The 21,575-nt window shown below is 35.1% G+C and overlaps 2 protein-coding genes across 3 annotated transcripts; one reads left to right on the top strand and one right to left on the bottom strand.

Annotated features, from left to right (window-relative positions):
• Positions 1–848: 848 nt before the first annotated feature.
• On the top strand, positions 849–17,827 carry slc43a1b (solute carrier family 43 member 1b). 2 transcript variants are annotated; one of them, XM_051112484.1, is made up of 15 exons: positions 849–1,174; positions 4,586–4,743; positions 4,845–5,031; positions 5,655–5,710; positions 5,814–5,890; positions 9,626–9,718; positions 9,861–9,994; positions 10,434–10,585; positions 10,673–10,819; positions 11,052–11,087; positions 11,823–11,955; positions 12,038–12,167; positions 13,254–13,327; positions 15,867–15,990; positions 16,109–17,827. In XM_051112484.1, the coding sequence occupies exons 2-15, from the start codon at positions 4,590–4,592 to the stop codon at positions 16,298–16,300; spliced, it is 1,689 nt and encodes a 562-aa protein (XP_050968441.1). In that variant the 5' UTR covers positions 849–1,174; positions 4,586–4,589; the 3' UTR covers positions 16,301–17,827. The 2 variants fall into 2 exon arrangements, with proteins under 2 accessions (XP_050968441.1, XP_050968432.1); XM_051112475.1 differs by having other exon boundaries at positions 850–1,174; positions 10,664–10,819.
• A 39-nt stretch (positions 17,828–17,866) lies between these two features.
• On the bottom strand, positions 17,867–21,482 carry med19b (mediator complex subunit 19b). The gene is made up of 6 exons (XM_051112719.1): positions 20,960–21,482; positions 19,639–19,761; positions 19,154–19,287; positions 18,852–18,945; positions 18,679–18,773; positions 17,867–18,193 (listed from the first exon to the last, which is right to left on the bottom strand). The coding sequence occupies exons 1-6, from the start codon at positions 21,165–21,167 to the stop codon at positions 18,128–18,130; spliced, it is 720 nt and encodes a 239-aa protein (XP_050968676.1). The 5' UTR covers positions 21,168–21,482; the 3' UTR covers positions 17,867–18,127.
• Positions 21,483–21,575: the final 93 nt, after the last annotated feature.

Raw genomic sequence — 21,575 nt, 5'->3', positions numbered from 1 at the left:
CGTTCCACAGGCATTCTAGCACTGGCACATAAAACAGGAGTCCATATCCTCTATACTGTCATAGAATCCTCTCAAGCAGCCACGCCTCCCATTACCATAAAACCCAGAGTAGGATTTGAACAACATTTTGCATTTGTTGCACTCTCTGATGTCAAAGGGCACCTGCAATTCAGCCTTGGATGATGCATTCCACTTCTCCCAGTTCACAACACCTGTAGCGAAACACACACACACATGTCTGGTTTATTATCCTTGTGGGGACTCTCCATAGGTGCAATGGTTTTTATACTCTCCACACTGTATTTTCTATCCCCTTACCCTAACCCTACCCCTAAACCTAACCCTTACAGAAAACTTTCTGCATTTTTACTTTCTCAAAAAAACTCATTCTGTATGATTTATAAGCTTTTGTACCCATGGGGACCTCAAGCCAGTCCCCACAATGTCAAAAATTTCAGGTTTTACTATCCTTGTGGGGACATTTGGTCCCCACAATGTAGCAAAAACAAGTACACACACACACACGAGGGCAGTCTTATTTTAACTACTTCACATCTCCTTATACAGTCGCTCATTAGTGACATAATGAACGCGATGTTGTAATCAAACATTACAACTAATCAAATAAGACAAAACTCGTAGCTCAACTACTCACCAACGCAGCGACAAATGAGTGGAAATAAAATCGCGTTGATAAATAAAATGACGCGTTGGTGTCATTAACCAATGATATAATTTGTGGGCGGGGCGACACATGTAGCCCTGCCCCACATGCAGCTCCACCCCGTTCTGCAGGCTGCAGTTAGGACCTTCTCAGTCAGGTCTTGACCACACGAGGGCGCCGCTGACGCTGTGGATGGTCTGACAGGCTTCTGCACTAACAATCCAGTCGCGTGTGCTCGCTGGGAAACATCCATAAATTGAGTTTGGTTTGGAAAGGTGGGGAGGAGGGTCAATGCCGAGAGCCATTTATAGACAAAACGAGCAGGGAGAGAGAAAGAGCATACAAAACTTGACATATCCTTTTCAGTGTCTACAAACGTGCAAGTACAGCCTGGAGTGCACGAACAGAAAAACGCTAAATTATAGCACCACTGACGCTTTGGAAGAGAAAGTAACATTGAAGAAAACCAGACACATGCTATTGCTATAAATAACAGTACATAAGACAGTGGTAAGTTTATTCTCTCAATGCTTCCAGGATTTTGGAAACTTGTTTAAAGAGCCAAGTTTAATAAACGAATGTTCTGTTTTTTTAAATCTATTCATTAAGATGTGTAAATGCATACTTGGCAACAAATTTCTTAATTTTCTAAAAAGACTGCACTTTTGTGACATAAGGAAGCTTGTTCTATAAATAACTAAGTAAAAGCTGTGACTGCGTTAGCTTTCTGGTCTTGAAATTACTAGTCAGATTGTGTTTGTGTTTGGGCGTGCGTTTGAGATTATTCTCGTTTAATGCCATTCATTTAAAATCACGTGTCCAATGCAATAATAAACACTACTGTACTGTTCATAAAATTTCAACCTTACAACAGATTATCAATGGTCTCATGTGCGGGCAGTTTTTCCTTTAGGAAACTGAAGTGCGCACACGGCACTTCCAGCGAGCTGCTGAGCACGCGGTAGCAGCTGCAGTCAGTGTGAAGGAAACAGCTGTGTGTGTGTGGAGGCTTCTGACCTTTTGAAACTCAGAATCTCGTCTTGAGTGGACGCACCATTTTAGCAGTAGCATGAGTCGTTGCACAATTTGCACAATTCTTAATAGATAAACACGTTTGTGCGGAGCTCCTAAAGGGACACAATGATGAAAAATGAGTTTGGAGTAAAAATGTATCTCAAACTTCCACATTCCCCTGAGAAAGCAAAACATTTGCTTCCCGTCAAAAAACGTTGGTGTGCGCTCGCAAATATTTGCGTTCCCCGAGCGTTCCAACTAAAATGATTTTTTTTTTTTTTTTTTTTTTTTTTTTTGCCAAGTTTCTCTTATAGTTAGTTTTGCCGTTCTGTACGTTTCGTTTTTGCATTTTTAGAAATCCCAGAGGAAGCATGGGAAATCTGAGAAACGCATTACAGTGTGGAAAAATGTTCTGAGGGTTAAATTGCACCAGGGAAAAAAACTATTGTGTTCAGTGTCAAGAGTCTCAAAAATCAAGAGTACAAATTCTAAATACAGAAGTTGTGCTTCTAGCTTAACTTAACTTAGCTCACCTTAACTAGCTTTCATATGTGCCATGAGCCAGATGTGTGCCAACTATTTCTAATAGATTCAGTGAATTCTTTCAGTGAATGATTCATCAGACTGATTTAACCGTTAACTCCTGAATTTGTGGGTCTTTTTGAATAATTAATTTCTAGTTGTTTGTTTATCAGTCAGACTGCACAGGTCACACTGTATTTATTCACAGTTTATTTAGGAATCACTGCTTGGATCTGCAACATTTAGAATAGTACATCACATGAAAGCTTAATAAATAAGCTTTCCATTGATGTATGGTTATTGTTAGGATAAGACAATATTTGGCTGAGATACAACTATTTGAAAATCTGGAATCTGAGGGTGCAAAAAAAATAAAAAATAAAAATATTGAGAAAACCACCTTTAATGTTTTCCAAATGAAGTTCTTAGCAATGCATATTACTAATCCAAAATTAAGTTTTGATATATTTACGGTAAGAAATTTTTCTAAATATTTTCTGATATTGATGATCTTTACTTAATATCCTAATGATTTTTGGCATAAAAGTAAAATCAATAATTTTGAACCATTGCTGGCTATTGCTACAAATGTACCTGGACTGGTTTTATTGTCCAGGGTCACATTTATGGTGTTTCATGTCAGAAATATGTAAAGCCTGTACAAGCTGTGTCCTCAGTGAACCCGATGTTCTTTTCACTAAAGCTATCAAGGTGTAAACTAACAGTGAACTTTTTGAGTGGAAAAAACTCACAGTATGCTGAATATAATTTTGTGCAAAATCAATTAATAAATTGATTGCCTATTCTTCAACATATCTGTTGATAATATATTTATATAGGTTTGCAATTAGATTTGTTTTATAAGATGAATTGCAGTATTTTCTGACATTACTGTTTATAGTAGTAATGATTTGAAATGGATATACTTTACAGCAGGAGCCAAGTCTCTGTTACATTAGTATTTACTCTCTGTGTTGGTGAAATCAGTCACACCGGTGATGCTCAACGTGTGCCATCTGGGTCTGTGACTATTTCTGGTGTCAGCAGGACAGGGGGTGTGTGGACATGTGCCATGTGGATAATAAAAATACTTCAGCTTGTTTGATCCATGTGATGAGGACATGAGGAAGTAGAAAAAGTTGCATTCAAAACGTAAACAGATATAAATCACATGTAAACTCTGATTTTTTTAGAAGCAAGATATTTGTGCAGTCATTTGGGAGACAGACACTCTGTCCTAATTCACAGTCTCTTATTTCAGTTTGTAACATACTGCAGATGTGCTGTTTAAGAATGTGCTGAACAAAAAGGACAAGTCTTGACACAAATTTGTAACAGTCCTGTTTCCTGCTTTTTTCACCTAATTTTTTTCTCATTCCCGCTGTTCACACACAAGCAGTAGATAAATGAGCCTTGGTGTCTTGAATGAGTGCGGATTCATGGTGTGAGAAGGTGTCTATTCATACATGCTTACATTGACATTTGTGACCTTGTACCACAAAACAAGTCGTAAGTAGCACGGGTATATTTGTAGCAATAGCCAACAATACATTGTATGGATCAAAATTATCGACTTCTCTTTTATGCCAAAAATCATGAGGATAATAAGTAAAGGTCATGTTCCTTGAAGAATATTTTGCTAACTTCTTACCCTAAATATATCAAAACTTAATTTTTGATTAGTAATGTGCATTGCTAAGAACTTCATTTGGACAACATTAAAGGCAATTTCCAATATTTTGATTTTTTTTGGACTCTCAGATTCCAGATTTTTAAATAGTTGTATTTCTGCCAAATATTGTCCTATCCTAAACCATACATCAATGGAAAGTGTATAAATTCTAATTTTGAAAAACTGACCCTTATGACTGGTTTTGTGGTTCAGGGTCACATTTGTGGTCTTCAGTACACATTCAAGCTTGAATGAGTCTCTGATGCTGGCAGTTTATTTTTATGAATGTTTTGTGTTTAAAACTTTGGAAAAGTAGGGTCTGAAAGTGTTTTCACTTGGAGAAAAGTGTCAAATTTTAACACCCATGTACATTTAATCAATTTAATATTCAAACATTTGCTCTCATCTTGTATACATTTAAATTAATTTTGTTCTGACTATGCAAAAAATGAAATTTTTTTTTCAATTTTTTTTTTTGCCATTTTTGGCCTTTTTCTAAACATTTGCATGTGTATTTTTGTGGAATGCAAGAACTAAGGAAAAAAAACATAAACAAAACACATACATTTTTAAATTCTTAGTGTCTGACAGGACCTAGATTTCTAAATAAATTAATCAGTTTAGAAACCCTGTTCTGATTGTACAATACTGAACTGTTGTATGAAAATCATGTAGCATCTTTATCCTTTCTTGTGGTTTCTTTCATTCTCCAGTGCAATGGCTCCATCACTCTCGCAGGCCTACAGGAGGCGCTGGTGGATGGCCATCACGTCTATCATAGAAAACCTGCTCTTTTCTGCTGTATTGTTGGGATGGGGCTCCCTTCTTATCATGTTAAAGAATGAGGGCTTCTACTCACACTTGTGTACAGGTACATGTTTGGAAGACATCCACACAAAGTCTTATTGAGAGCAGCTTTATAAAACAGCAACATGCAGAACTTTAATCTGATTCTTTCTATGATACTATTAGAGAATGTCACAGAGGCTCACACTAATGTGAGTTCAACGGAACAGACTGTTTGGCCGAGCTGTGTTGAGCAGGAGGAGATTCTGAATCTGGGCTTTACGATTGGCTCGTTTATCATCAGCGCCGCCACTCTACCACTAGGCATCCTGATGGACAAGTTCGGACCACGTCCAATCAGATTATTTGGCAGGTGAGAGACATACAGCTTCCTCAAAACTAATGTCAAATGTTTGTTTGACAAAGTTTTCAGTAAAGACTTCAACTTTGAAGCTCAGCATTAAAGGGTTAGTTCACCCAAAAATGAAAACCCTGTCATTAATTACTCATCCTCATGTCGTTCCAAACCTTTGTTCATCTTCAGAACACAAATTAAGATATTTTTGATGAAATTCCTGAGCTTTCTGACCCTGTATAGACAGCAACATAATTAATATGTTGAAATTGGTAATAAAGTAATTATTTTTGTTTTATTTACGCATAGAAAGTATTCTTGTGGCTTCGTGAAACTATGGTTGAACCACTGATGTCACATGGTCTATTTTAACAATGTCCTTACTACCTTTCTGTGTCCTGAACATGGTAGCTGCGCTGCTGTCTATGCAGGGTCAGAAAGCTGTCAGATTTAATCAAAAATATTTTAATTTGTTTTTAAAAGATGAACGAAGGTTTACGGGTTTGGAACGACATGAGGGTGAGTAATTAAAGACAGAATTTTTATTTTGGGTAAACTGCCCCTTTAAGGCCTACTGTACATTTAACACTACTCATGCCCTGCAACCCACATCTTGGTCTCTGTTTTTATTAATTTTATAGTTCATGTTTTGCATTTTCCATGGCTTTGATTGCAGTAGCATCTTATGATCCAAAAGGTCAGTATTATTATATATTCCACAGGTCTGTAGTTAGTTAATCTGTACATAAGTAATTTTTTTCATAAGTAATGAAGGCATTGTTTCTTCTTTACTTTCACAGTGTTATCAGCTCTCATATTTATTGCTGTTTCCATGAATGGGTTCGGAGGAATCTGTCTAACATTCACTTCACTAACAGTAAGACTTACATCAGCCTTTTCACTCAGATAAATTGTGCTTAGGTCAATTTATCATATATATACCCAAGATCATGATGATAAAACTATGCAAAGTTGCCATTTGACCTGTTCAATATCCAGAGGTCCTACTGAAGTTTTAATGTGTTTGGGTACAGTTTAGTGGGTACTACTTTGTTAGTGGGTGGTGGTCATGTTGACATTTGACTCTCTATTGGTGTTTAAGTGTGTGTGTGTGTATGTGTGTGCCTGGTATTTATCACGTTATGGGGATCAGATGTCCCCATACCAGTAATACCAGTAAATTTTGACCTTGTGAGGACATTTTTCAGGTTCCTATGAGGAAACAGGCTTTTAAATCATGCATAATGAGGTTCTTTTTTCAGAAAGTAAAAGTGTGCACAGTCTCCTGTGAGGGCTAGGTTTAGTTGTAGGGTAGGTGTAGGGCGATAGAAAGTATGGTTTGTACAGTATAAAAACCATTACGCCTATGGAACGTCCCCATAAAACATGGAAACACAACATGTGTGTGTGTTTGTGTTTATATCTATCTATCTATCTATCTATCTATCTATATATTAAAAAAAAATCAACAAATTAATCAATTATTTAATTAATTTCAATTAAATACTGTTCTTTTAAATGTTTAAAAAATCAAAGAATCCTGAAAAATCAAAAAGTAAAAAACTATTAAAAAAAAATATTAAGCAGCATAAACTGTGTCCAACATTAAAAACTGAAAAATTCAGCTTTTGCCATGACAGGAAGAAATTACATTTTAAAATATAATAAAACAGAAAACAATTATTTTAAATTATAATATATTTTACTGTTTATTACTGTGTTTTTGATCAAATTATTGCATGAGAACATGCGAGAAACAAACAAAAACAAACAAAAAACCTTTAAGTGTATAAAATATTTAAAATGTCACTATTTGTGCGTAGTAAGTGTATGTGTGTGCATCTAGTTGGGATAATTTATGTGGCTTGTGGATATGTTTAAGGTAAAATGGAAGTATGATACATTTTGGCTACACTTGTTTTACATAATTGCTATTAAACATTTGAATACTGCTCTTCATTACACAATATCTGTATCAAGTATCTGTATACATCCTAATCAATATATTTTGCATATAAGAGGTGCATTTCAGCTCTTGCATGAAAGTTACTGCTCCTGGTCTTGTCTTTTGCTGATCATTTTAGTGCTGCACATGTTTTCCATACCCTCGCTCAACATTTTGGCATGCTGATCTCAACCAATCACAGCACAGATCCGTCCTCACACCCTCAACTCCACCAATCCTATCTTAACATGCGCTGTCCTTGCTTTCTCTCACATGTCTCTTTCTCTCACATGCTCGTGCCCCCTTATTTTTACATTACCAAAAATGTGCCATACATTTATTATTAAGATGAATTCATATCTGGAATATATTTTGTAATACTTTTTATTTATATATGTATTTTATTTATATATGTGGGTATTTGTAACAACCCATTTTACATAACAAGGAAAATTTATTTGGATTTTACTAACCTAGATTTGACCGGATGATGAAAATAAGGCGTTAATAAGCAGAAACTGTTCGTTACTTGGTAGTTTTGTAAAACTGTGATACTGTGTACATGTAATACATTATTTACCAGTTAGATCATTTTGTCTTAAAGACATACAAGCATTGTCACAGTGTTTCCTTGTTGAACTTTTCCACTCTTCTTTTTCTGTCCCATATCTTCTCTGTATTTATTTGTGATCTTTGTGTGTTTACTGCTGGCATGTACTGGCCGCCAAACATCATAGTTCAATACTGGCACACATACACTGATGTCCTGAATTGAACTTAGATAAAAACCTGAATCGTGTTTTTAAAAGAGCTCTGTGTGTATATGTGCTGCATATATAATATAAACAAACGTTTTAGATGGAGATGGAGTATCACGTGTCAGTATTTCATTTCAACAACCTATTTATATGCTAAAATAGTAGGGTTATATTTTAGAGCTGGCCATGAGCTGTTTCTCATTGACAGCCTCTTGTCAGTCTAAATTGGGATATCTGTGTTTGTTTGTGTGTGTGTGTGTTTGTGTTCTGTTTGGCATGAGTGTGTGTGTTTATCTGCTTGAAGTGGTAGAGCATTGTTGGCACAGTGGCACAGGAATATGCTTGGCTCAGCCTTTTATCATGCCCACAAATATAGTATGCTATGCTAAAGAAGTCAAATAAATCAGCTGCAATTATACACTCTCAGTAGGACATTTCCCTTTAAAAAGGCACTGTATGTTCTTTTAAAGCACTAATTTGTAACATTTCTGGGTGAATAAAAAACAAAAATGTAGCTTGTAGTTTTTGTACCTTGGAGTACTGATCCACTGACAGCTTTGTACGTTTTTTCTAAAGAGTGTATGGAACTGGTGTAATTTCAGAAATTAAAGAAAGATAGGCAGAATGGCAGATATATAACAAACAACTGCAATGCTTGTAGGAACATATACGGTATGCCTGATTTTTTACTTAATCACTCTAGTATTTCAACCTGTGTTTTTATCAGTGGTGTTCTGAAATGAGGAGACAAAGTCATTATTATTTTTTTTTTTTACATAAAATGTAAATTCATTTCCCAGTCACATTTTCTTGGTTAAATAAACATTATGTACAATATCAGAAAGAGAAAAAAAATCTATTATTTATTTTTACATTAACAATGTAATCAGTGTTATATTTATTAAAGCCAAGTATCAATCTTTAAGTTAAAGTTAGTGTTTTAAGCATTTTACATTTATTCCAAAATACTAACTAAAGGCAGCAACAATTTAAGCAATATATTTCATTCTGTTTAGCTATTCTTCTTAACAATTAACTTTTAACTATTTTTGAATTTTTTGGATCATCAGTCATCAAAGCTGATTTACTTCAAATTTCACCAAGCTGATTACTCACTAAAACCCCACAGATGGCATTTCAAGTTTTATTTTAACGTAACAAAGTGGTTATATCCAAGTGTGTGAGTTGTTTACTTAACTGTCTTTTAAAACTCAGTGGGCTCAGTGAAGGCGAGAGAGACGCTGACTCCCTCTGTAACTCTACCTGCTGGTGTCGCTGTTGGACAATGTTTCTTTAGTAAAATTTGTAATTTAGAGTCAGTACTTTTTAATGTTATATTTTGTAATATTGCCGTTGTTTTATTTTTGTACTACGCTTTTTTTCCTCATCCAATATTTTGCGGAGGCACTGCCTCCCTTGCCTCCTCGGAGGAAACGTACCTGGTTTGTGTGTATGTGTGTGTACGTATACACGTATTGAAATATATTTTTATATATGTATTATGTATTTAAATAATAATTAATGAATAAAACAATATAAAACATTTATGTATGCATGTGCTACATATATAAAAATAAATAATATAACTTTATTTTTATATTTTATTTTATAGCAGCATAATAGGCTTATTATGCATTTACTTACTGATGTACATACCATCATCCACCTTTTTAAATATAAGCAGTAGCAACCACCAACATACATAGTGAAAATCTTGGAATGGTACAGAGATCTGGAACTAGCTATAACATCAGTATATAAGAAGCTGTGTCTTCACATGTCCTGTAGCTAAAGGCTATTTCCAACTTCAAACTCCTAATGCTCTCTAGTGGCAATAGACAAACATTACAGTTTGAATACATACATTACTGTTCATTTATGATTCTTTCTTCCTGATTGATTTTCTCAGTTGCCAAATATGTTTGGAAATGTGCGGTCTACGATTCTATCACTCATGATTGGCTCCTACGCCTCCTCTGCTGTCACCTTTCCAGGAGTCAAGGTAGACATTTTTTTTAATTACAAACAACATCAAGCATTTTAAGCAACACAGAAAGCGTTTCAACATTATGCTCATACACAGTATGTTTCTCCTGCAGTGCAGCATGTGAACATAAATGTCCTCTGTCTGTGTTATCCTATAGCTGATCTATGATGTGGGCGTCTCATTTTCTGTGATCTTCTGGCTATGGGCAGGGTTCGCCTTCCTCGTCTTCCTCAACTGCTTTATTAATTGGCCGGCAGAATCTTTTCCTGGCCCTGAAGACATCAGATACACGTCAGTACATGCCAAATACATACAGTACATGCTCAAATATATTATAGTACCTGAACAAAAGTTATAGAGCATATTAGAATTTTAGAGCATATTATTAGCATATTAGAATCATTTCTGAAGGATCATGTGACACTGTAGACTGAAGCAATGATGCTTAAAATTCAGCTTTGCCATCACAGGAATAAAACACATTTTACAATGTATTAAAATAGAAAACAGTTTAAAGTCTCGTAGGTTTCATAATGTTATTGTTTTACTGTATTTTTAATCAAATAAATGTAGCCTTGGTGAGTGTAGGAGACTTTAAAACACATTTACCCCAAATTTAAACAACAGTACCTGAAGTATATAACAGTACAAATATACAGCAATATATGCACAATCACAAACTGTTTTTGTATAATTGTGCTTGATTTTTTTATTTCTCTTTATCTCACAGTGCAATGGTGAAGCTGAGAGGTGAAGTAGAGGACCAAAAGATGACTGAAGAAAGTTATTTCACTCAGGAAACTCTTAAAGTGCAAGAGGTGACCAAAAAACACCCTTCCACTGATGAAACACCCAGTGATGGAACAATTGCACAGAGCCAGGGCAAGTCTCACAAACACATCTGCCTACAAAAACCAAAGAATTATGAAAATGATCATTAAATAATCTTTTTTTGTTTAGGGACAACAGGTTCCCCTCCCTTTTATCGTTCTGTGTGCTCACCTATTTTCCTGTGGAGCATCATCACAATGGCGATGACCCAGCTCCGTCTCATATTTTTCATGGGTGCCATGAATAAGATGTTGGAGTTCCTGGTTACCCATGGTGACCCTAATGGTAAGCATCAGCTAAATGTTTGTTTTTAATTAAATTAAATGTGAAAGGAAAAGATTTGCTCTTTTACATGTGTTTTCATAACTTTGCTCAAGAACAGAAGGGTAAATGGTATTAGCACAAACTTACAGATTGCTATGCGTTTGTGGTGGGCGTGCGTTAAGTGGGTAGTAAAGATTGTAGTTAATTTGGCTTTAAATGGCATTATTTTCACTGCCTGTTTGCGTCTGTTTAGCCTCGGAGGAGTTGGTGAAGGAGGCAGAGGAGAATGGTAAGAAAAGTCATATAATTTTCAAAGAAGTTATATATGTTTATTTTGGTTTTGTAACAAACAGTGGCTTTAAAAAGTATTTAAAGTATATAAAAGGATAGTTCACCCACAAGTGACAATTCTGTTTTCATTTACTCACCATCAAGTTGTTCCAAACCTGTATGAGTTTCTTTCTTCCACTGAACACAAAATAAAATGTTTTGAAGAATGTCATTAAATAAACAATTGACGGTATCCATTGACTTCCAAAGCGTTATGGATGTCAATAGCTACCGTCAACTGTTTGGTTGCCAGCATTTTAAAAAATATCTTATGTTGTGATCAACAGAAGAAAGAAACTCATAGAAGTTTGGAACAAGTGGAGGGTGAGTAAATAATGACAGAAATTTCATTTTTGGGTGAACTATCCCTTGAATGTATCAATGATATTACATTAGATAACAAAATATCAATCCAGTGAGCACATATTTTGAAGGAAGCAAGACATTTTGCAAACATATGTTCTTTTGACCTTGACACCTGTTGGTAAAAGTTTCAAAATGTCTTGCTAAAGTAAATTACTTCTGATAAAGAATCTAGTATTGTTTTTTGGTGTAATATGTTGATATCTAATGCAATGTATCAGTAAAAGTATCAGGCAGTGTATTATCAGGATTTTATGGCAACATTATTCTGGGAAGTGCTTGTATAGTGAACACAGTACAAGGAGTGTGTGTGTGTGTGTGTGTGTTATAGTGAGTCTCTACTCGTCCATCTTTGGCACTCTTCAACTGCTCTGCCTGGTCTCCTGTCCTCTGATTGGCTACATCATGGACTGGAGAATGAAGGAGTGTGAGGATGTGGTGAATTCAGCAGAGGGAGAAAAAAGGTGAAGGTGATGAATGAGAGAAATGTCAAATTACTTTGATATGTCAGTATAGTTACGTTTTCTGTTTCGTTGTTTTTCTCAGTCACTCTGGGCCTCCAAAGAGAGACAGAAAGATCCAGAAACTTACCAACGCCATCAGAGCTTTCATTCTAACTAACACTCTGCTAGTCATCTTCGGCATCATCTCTCTAATAGACAATCTACCCATACAGGTTAGATACAATGTAACAAATTTGCGTATTTGTTCAGAAATATTGCAGAATGTTATTTGTGACCCTGGACCACAAAATCAGCCGTAAGTAGCACAGGTATATTTGTAGCAATAGCCAACAATACATTGCATGGGTCAAAATTTTAGATTTCTTTTATGCCAAAAATCGTTAAGTAAAGATTATGTTCCATGAAGATGTTTTGTAACTTTCCTACCATAAATATATTAAAACTTAATTTTTGATTAGTAATATGCATTGCTAAGAACTCAAATAGTCTTTCAAATAGTTGTGTCTCAACCAAATATTGTCCTATCCTAACAAACAATACATTAATGAAAAGTGTATTTATTCAGCTATAAAACTGACCCTTATGACTGATTTTGTGGTCCAGGGTCACATTTAATTACAAATTATAGTAACACTTTACAATCAAATTCATATTAGTTAACTTTAGTTAACATGAACTAAGAATGAACAATACTTCTACAGCATTTGTTAATCTTAGTTAATGTTAATTTCAGCAAGTTTTGTTTGTTAACATTAGTTAATGCGCTGTGAACTAACATTAACAAAGATTAATTAATAGTGTAATCGTTCATGTTAGTTAATACATTAACAAATGTTAACAAATGACACCTTATTGTAAAGTGTTACCTAAATGATTTTTGTTAATGTTGTTTTATTACAATTTTCTTAGTTATTTTATTCATATATACATTAAAGTGTATATATTCATATATAGCCTTGCACTAATTTCTTATTTAATTTAATTTACCATATATGACTTTGCACTCACATAATTTTATTTACATATTCATATATAACCTTGCATACATCATTTTAAGTTATATATTCATATCATTTTACACTTGTATCTATTGTTAGTATTAAAATATATGAAATTATTAAATGAAATTAAATATTAAATTATTAAATTAAATCTAATAAACTTTTAACCCTGCTGTGTTTATGCTGAAAAACAAGCATTTTTATCGGTTCTTTAAAGCCGCATGAAAGCTGTTAATTTATAAACAGTTATGACTGTTACTTATTATATGTGTTTCTCTTTTTTTCTTTCTGTCTCAGGTGGTGTCTTTTGTTCTTCACACTGCAGTTCGAGGTTTTATTCATTCCTGCTGTGGTGGGCTCTATGCTGCTGTGTGAGTTTTATTTTTCAAAATTCTCAGGATTTTATGTGCTGCATAAGGGTGACATTACCTGAAAATAGCATAAAAACATGCGCTTGACTGAAAATAAGGGTAATAATTTAATGCAAAAAGCATACATTAATCATTTAAATTACTGTTATTTTAGTATTATTGATATACCGTTATATATTTTTTAAAATATTTTTCATGTTAATTTTACAGTTTTTATACAAAACCATGATTTGCACTCAAATATTAAGGTCTTCTCTTTTCGTTTTATTATACATATACTTTTACCAATTCCAAACCACATCAGTCTTAATAACTACTGTCAATTTTGTATTTAATCATTTATATGTGATATATAATTGTCCGTGAAGGCTGGAAGTGAAAAACTCCTTCAGTTAGTTCATTTTAGTCCATCTCTGCAAGTCAGACTTTTCAGGATAGGAGACTAAACATGAACTCCCAAAACTTACTGCCAGATTTTGGAAGATAAATTCTTGAATCAGAGGTACAAGAGGATGTGATGCTTGTCCTTCAAGAGTCACTCTCAACTCATCTGTCTATAAAGCCTATAGAAAAAAAAAAAAAAAAAAAAACTGTCTTCATGTATTTCACAACACATCAGCTTGTTATTCTTATTAAGTCAGGGGCATTTTTTAGGATTTTTTACCAAGCAAAGTCTCTGAGAACCTGACACATTGCACTTCTGAAGACTCCAGGTAGGTTGCAGTTCTGGAAAATGGTGGCGCTGGAGAACTGGAAACGGTTCCTGATGGTGTCACACCTAATTCTTCACCTTAATTCCTAATTCTTTTGCAGTTAACATGCATCTTTTCTTCTCCACCTGTTTTTTCTGACCATGCAGACTCAACAAGCATTTTGCTGTCCAATGGTCAAGCCTTAACTTTGCAAATTCTTGTAATGCATTAGTATTGCATTCTTCTCATGGGCATTTAATAATTTGGACTTTTCAGTCTGGGTTAAATATCTTTTTTGGCTCATTTTATCTGTAAAAGAAAACATGCCTAATAATTATGCACACCTAAATATAAGGAGTTTTTCACTTCCAGCCTTCACGGACAATTATATATCACATATAAATGATTAAATACAAAATTGACAGTAGTTATTAAGACTGATGTGGTTTGGAATTAGTAAAATGTGTTTGGAAAAAAAATATGACCAGAATATCAACATGCCTAATAATTCTGCACACAGTATATCACCAATGAAACAAGGACACAAACATTTCTGCTTAAGGGCCGTCATCAGTGTGCTGAATTTGACAGTTTTTGAAAATTTGTTGTGTTTTTGTCATTTTAATACTTTTAAATTGTTTAATTTTTAGTTTTAGTTAATTTAGTTTTAGTTATTTTAGTGCTTAAACCAAACAAAAATGACAAATAATTTGACAAACACAAATAATTTACTCACCCCTTGTCGGTGAAAATGTTCATGTCTTTCTGTCATCAGTCGTGAAGAAATTATGTTTTTTGAGGAAAGCATTTCAGGATTTTTGTTTTTTTTCAATTTTGAACTTCCAAAATGTAGTTTAAATGCAGCTTCAAAGGGCTCTAAATGATCCCAGCCGAGGAAGAAAGGTCTTATCTAGCAAAATGATCGGTCTTTTTTTTTCGGAAAATAAAAATTTGTTTACTTTTTAAGCACAAAAGCTTGTGTAGCACAGGCTATGGGATGCGCGTTCACTTACTATTGAATCATGTCGGAAGGTCACGGCAAACGTAGGCGGAACTACAGACCCAGTGTTTACAAAGCGAACGCGCAAAGACTAAGAAAGTGCAAGTAAGTCAAACGCTGTTTACAAACAAAAAGGTGCAACGATGACGGATCGATTCTGAAGTTGTAGGAGAAAATAACATGGAGTTTTTCAACATACTCTACCTTTTTGAGCCGGAGTACACAGACGATGAACGTGGTGATTCGAAGACGTGATTCGTAGTAGTGATGGGAAGTTTGGATCAGAGTCGGTTCTGACCATTGAGTCTCGTTCAGCAAAATGAACAAATCTTTTTCGAGTCATTTCATTCATTTTAGCGATATCAGCATCACGTGACAGCCCCATAAGATGAACAAACGACTTAAAACTCGAAGACTCGAAACAGGTGAAATAATTCCAGTACAGAACCTAAGAGGATGTTGCGCATGCGCGACTAAACGAATCACTCCTCAAAACGACTTGCTCTTCTCGAGTCACATTAAAGATTCAGTTCATTTAAAAAGAACGAATCATTCAAGATCGCGTATCCTAGAGCTTGTGCTACACAAGCTTTTGTGCTTAAAAAGTATACAAATTTTTCTTTTTCAAAAACAATGAACGATCGTTTCGCTAGATAAGACCCTTCTTCCTCGACTGGGATCGTTTAGATCCTTTAATGTTTATTTTACTTCAAGTGATGATTTTTTTTTTTTTTAAGTTAATGATAATAACCCTGATTTGAATCTTCAATGACTGTTAAAAATGACTCAGTATATGTGTAATATTTACTATTTATTTTATCCTCAAACTGTTTATTTGTGTATTTAGCTACCCAACCAATCACTTTGGCACTCTGACGGGTTTGCAGTCCATGATCAGTGCTGTGTTTGCCCTTCTTCAACAACCACTCTTCATGTTGATGGTGGGACCACTGAAGGGTGATCCTTACTGGGTGAGATAAACATTCAGTGTGACACACCATTCACATGCAGCCAAATATGTATTTATATTAAAATGCAGAATCAAGATTTTGGACAGAGTACTAAATGTGACACTTTTTGAATCAACAGATCAACTTGGGCCTGCTTGTGTTCTCACTGGTTGGATTCCTGCTGCCAGGATATCTCTTCTACCACCGGAGACACATTACAAAGGAGAAGACAGCGCGTGATAGTCTGTCAATAAGCCAGTCAGTGCAGGAGAGCAACAGCCTAACCCAAACAAACGATTCGGCAAAATATCAATTAAATGGGAATGTCTGAGGTGGAAAACATTTCGGATTAAAATGTGTGTGAATCAAAGGCCTGATTTTTTTAAATTATACTATCATGGCACTTCAGAAACTGAATTACTGGCCTGCATGTTCAGCCACTGTAGGGACTTGACAAGTACAAAACAGTGTTAAAAACAAACAAATGTGCAATTAAAGCATCAGCTAAGGCTTTAACTGTGTGACTGGGCAGGATGTATTTTAAAGGCTTTTATTATCAAACAGAAAAATGTTTTACCATGGCCTATAGTATAAATTTTGCAGTTTGACGCTTTGAAATGTCCATTAAAATGGTAGGGGGGTTAAATATCATCAAAAGTTTCCATGAGCACCTTCTGCCTCATCACTTTTGTCAGTATGAAATCAAAATTCACTCAATTTACTTTCTTAAAAAGATAGTTCACCCCAAAATGAAACTTGCCCCATGATTTATTCACCCTCAAGCCATCCTAGGTGTGTATGACTGTCTTCTTTCAGACAAATACAATCAGAGTTATATTAAAAAATGTCCTGGTTTTTCCAAGCTTTATAATGGCAGTGAATGGCTGTTGAGATTTTGAAGTCCGATAAAGTGCATCCATCCATCATAACAAGTACTCCACACAGCTCCAGGGTGTTAATAAACACCTTCTGAAGTGAATTTATGTGTTTGTATAAGAAAAATGAAGAGAGATGAGAGCAAAAAAAAAAACAGGTCACAGATTAAAAGTACAAGTCCTTCGTTGTAAACAAAACTCAAAATTCACTGCCATTATAAAGCTAGGATATTTTTTAATGTAACTCCTTTTGTATTCATCTGAAAGAAGAAAGTCATATTCACTTAGAATGGCTTGAGGGTGAGTAAATCATTGGGTAATTTTCATTTTTGGGTGAACTATCCCTTTAATGCATTCGCAGTGTTATTGTGCACAATTTATCAGTGCACTTTATACCAAAGACAAATATTTTGTTCATAATCTTTCATTATCTTTTTGTATCTCGAACAAAAAGCCTCTTTGAAAATCTGCGCTAGAAGTTTTAGGAGTGTAGCTCACAATTGACTGTAAACTTAAATTCTACCATGTTATGAACTTTATGTATGTATGTGCAGGACACAGACATATTCAAATTCACGAGTATGAATAGTCTCACATTTTTAAATAATGCTCGCCATTTAGCAGAATGTAAAATATTTCTGTAACATCTCCCTTCGAGACTCAGGTAAATGAGGCAGGGCTTCATGTAATGCTCACTTTACCTTGACATGGATCATGTTAAATTTATTCCTTTGGTTTTAAGTAAACTTTTTTTTTTCTGATGGAAATACAGCTTTACATGATGAATGGTAAATACAGATAATTTGTTTTACTGCAGAGGCCAGTTTTGCACTATATACTTTGTTTCAAAAGTATTGTTACAGAACTGTAATCATGTTATCAATGATTCTACTGATTTTTCAACATGATGGTGCTTGTACTGTGCTAATATCTGTAAATATATCTGTAAAGAAATCAAATAAATACAAAGATTTTCTCACAAATCAGCCCATTTCTCAGCTGATTGTTTTATTTGTAAAAAAGGTTTTAAAAAAGTTGAATGAAAAATGTTCCGTTATTCATCATACTCATAAATAGACACAGAGGCACTTAGACACTTACAAATATAACACATGTGATGTTTACCAGGTGTTCTGGTACATTACATAATGATATACTCTCACACATATATACACACTGCTGACTCACTGTAACTCTCGCTGTAACATAAATCTGTGACGTCCCATTAAAGGCCCAATTGTCGAGCTTGTGCTTCTCTTCATCTCGTTCCATTGAGGCAGTTCTTATCTCAAACTGCTGCTGCTGGGCTGAGCCCCAGTCATGCCTGGGTGATCAGGGCTATGGCGATTCTGGAATAGGAGAAATATTGTATATATTTTATTGTACTTATCAGCGATACCAGGTGTACTATTTATCACAATTTCATTCACTGCTTTAAGCCCACACTTACATCCATTGCCACCTGTAAGTTTTTTCAGTAGCTGTGGTCATCATATCAGTATTTTATTTTCAGAGTTGTGCATTCTGAATTGTGTTGTGGAAAATAATAGCAAAAGGTGGCACCAGTAGCTCACTGAGCACAACCATTTCACGTCATGAATAGCACCCCCCATAGTCCGAAATATTTTGATTTTTAAAATAACAAATCTTTCATGGGTTTTCTACTACATATTTCAGTAAGAGACATCATTTATATTATATTAAGCCATGCATGTCATAATACCCACGGTTCCCTTTAAAAAAAAAAAAAAATCTTACTGACCAAAAACGTTTTTGAAAGTTAGTGTACAAAAATTCTTGCAAAACAAGAAAGACTATGATAAATCCAAATAACCTTTTTCTTCTTCTTATCTTTCTTCTTTTTCTTTCTGTCCGGGTCATCGTCCTTCTTTTTCTTCTTCTTCTTGTGGTCTGAATCTGATGGAGTTTCTGTGGTAAAGATGTGAGTTGACAGTTAAGCAAGAAAGCACACATTCATTTTTTCGCGTGTCTGGGTATGACCCTCACCTGGTGGTAGGGGATCCTGCGGGCGATGTTTATGCTTGTGTTTGTTCTTCTTCTTTGGTGGTTGAATATGCATCAGTCTGTACTGCTCTGGTAACTTTGTCAAGACACAGAGAGTCACATAAATCATGCATACAAAACAACAATAATCAACTGACCCACATAACCATTCGCTACCAACGCTATATAAGAAAGACACTGTCAAACCTCGAAGCACAATCTAATCAGAGGCAGCATCAGTTACACTTGCCTCCCTAAATGCAAAGGGAATCCTTCTTTAGCTTCTCTCATACACGCACACTTACAGGGCCAGTGTGTAGCCTGAAACCGGTGAGCATAGCCCCAGTGAGTGGACTGAAAGAGTTGTTGCACACTGGAGGCTTCTCAATGAGAGATCGAAGAGAGCTGTTGTCCTGAATGCCTGGGCTGTCGATCATACCTGCAGTACAGAGGGATAAAAATACAACGTAGGTTCAAAACAGGCAGTGTCCGTTGTTTTATTTAAAGGCATAGTACACCAAAAAAAAAAAAACTGAATGTTGGTAACCAAACAGCTGACGGCAGCCATTGATTTCCATTGTGTTTATTTTCCATGCTATGGAAGCTCATGGCTACCATCGACTCTTTGGTTTCCCACATTCTTCAAAATATCTTCTTTTGTGTTCAATAGAACAAAGAAACAAGTGCAGGGTGAGAAATGACAGTATTTTCATTTTTAGGTGAACTATGCCTTTAAGGTTTTAGAACTGCTGTAGAATTGGCACTGAAAGGTGAAAGAATGTGTACACACCAGGAAGCTCAGGAAGGAAGTTGCTGAGTTTCTCTTTCACCTTCTTTCCACAGAACTTGTTATAAGAATGTTCCAGGTTGTAGTGTGTGATAAGATTTGTGTGTCCTGTCAGTTCATTCTCCACTGTGAAGAAAACATGAGGGGATTAATAAAGGTGACCAAAATAGCTCTATTAACTCCAAAATAACCCACTACCAAAATTTAGCTTCTTAACTAAAGTTTCTCATCTTTTTGACTCAAAGGCTAATTGGTTTCCTCTGGTACGTCTGCTGTAAGGACAATGTTTTGTTCTCAAAAGTTGAAGACAAGCACTAAACAATAATTACAACTAAAATGACTAAACTGCAACATTTTCTTAATGGATCCCACTACATGTTGAACCAATATACACTACCAGTCAAAAGTTTTTGAATAGTAGGATTTTTAATGCTTTTTTAAAGAAGTCTCTTCTGTTCATCAAGCCTGCATTTATTTGATCAGCAAAAACAGTAAAATTTTGAAATATTTTTACTATTTAAAATAACTAACTTGAACAGCAAATCAGCATTACAATGATTTCTGAAGGATCATGTGACACTGAAGACTGGAGTGATGATGCTGAAAATTCAGCTTTGACCACAGAATTAAACGTTAAAATATATTCAGATAGAAAACAGTTATTTTAAATAGTAAATATATTTCACAATTTTACAGTTATTGCTGTACTTTGGATAAAATAAATGCAGGCTTGGTGAGCAGAAGAGACTTCCTTAAAAACACTAAAAATCTTACTGTTCAAAAACTTTTGAGAGGTAGTGTATAGTTAAAGGAACAGTATGTAATGTATATTTATTACAAAAATGCCCAATTAATTGTACGATTTCTATTAACATTTATTAAATTGCATTACTTTTCCACTCCTAGAAGTCCCACTTTTTTAATTTTATTTTAAAGCTTGTCTCAGAGGCCCTCTTGGAAGTTTGCTGAGGCCCTCTGGTGGCCCTAGTTAAGAGCCACAAGACAAAATACAACTATAATTGTTAATAAAAATAAAACCATAACAAGTGATTTATTATTATCATTACATTTGTTGAATAACAGTAATACTGTCAGCTGTTGTTACCAGGGTAATCTTAAGTAAGGGTCTTACATGACATGATATGACATGACATAGTACCATGTTTTTTGGATGAAGTATCGTGGTATTCTTTAAAGTACCATTTAAATACATGTGTGTACACTATAAAAGCACTCTAGAATGGCACTAACACAGTATTTTATTATATATTATTACGAAATCAATAATATGCCCAATATTTAAAGTCACAAAAGAGGCACCCACTGGGCAGTTCTCGCAGCAGGTAGAAGGGCTCGTTCATCGCGGCGGGTTTTCTGATCGGACCCCCTTCATCCACCATCTGATGCGGGAAACACATCGGGCCCATGTTTTGGGCTACCTGAGGTTTCCCAGATCCAAAGCCAAGCGCAGACGGCCCTGCTGGGCCCTGTGAATCAGGCTGACCATACAGAGAGGAGAAGATTTCTGTCATGATGGCAAAACTAAACTACGGTGTTATTATTATGTGGACGTTTGTCGTAGCTTGACTAACGTTACTGCAGAACGCCCCTGACAGTCAGTCTGTTGACAACTGCTTCCGGTTGCTGGGGAAAATTTACCGTAATATATCAAGTACGTGATTGTGTTGTGCACAAATCCTACATTTGACTAAACAGACTCACATAATACGTCGTTAAAATGCACTATGTTATATAATACTCTAAATCACTTGTATAGATAATTATATAAGACGAGACAAATAATTAATGTTTGTGTCAGTGACGCGTGCCAAAATCGTCGCTAGAAGTGTATTTATTACGGTAAAGAAAAATAAAAAGAAACGTACTTCCTCTTGTCCTTCCCTTTATATGACATCATGCCCAATAAGCGACATCGTTTC

This window comes from Labeo rohita, chromosome 1 (assembly GCF_022985175.1).
Source record: "Labeo rohita strain BAU-BD-2019 chromosome 1, IGBB_LRoh.1.0, whole genome shotgun sequence".
In the NCBI taxonomy this organism is placed as follows: Eukaryota; Metazoa; Chordata; class Actinopteri; order Cypriniformes; family Cyprinidae; genus Labeo; species Labeo rohita.
This window is presented reverse-complemented; position numbering and strand designations above follow the sequence as displayed.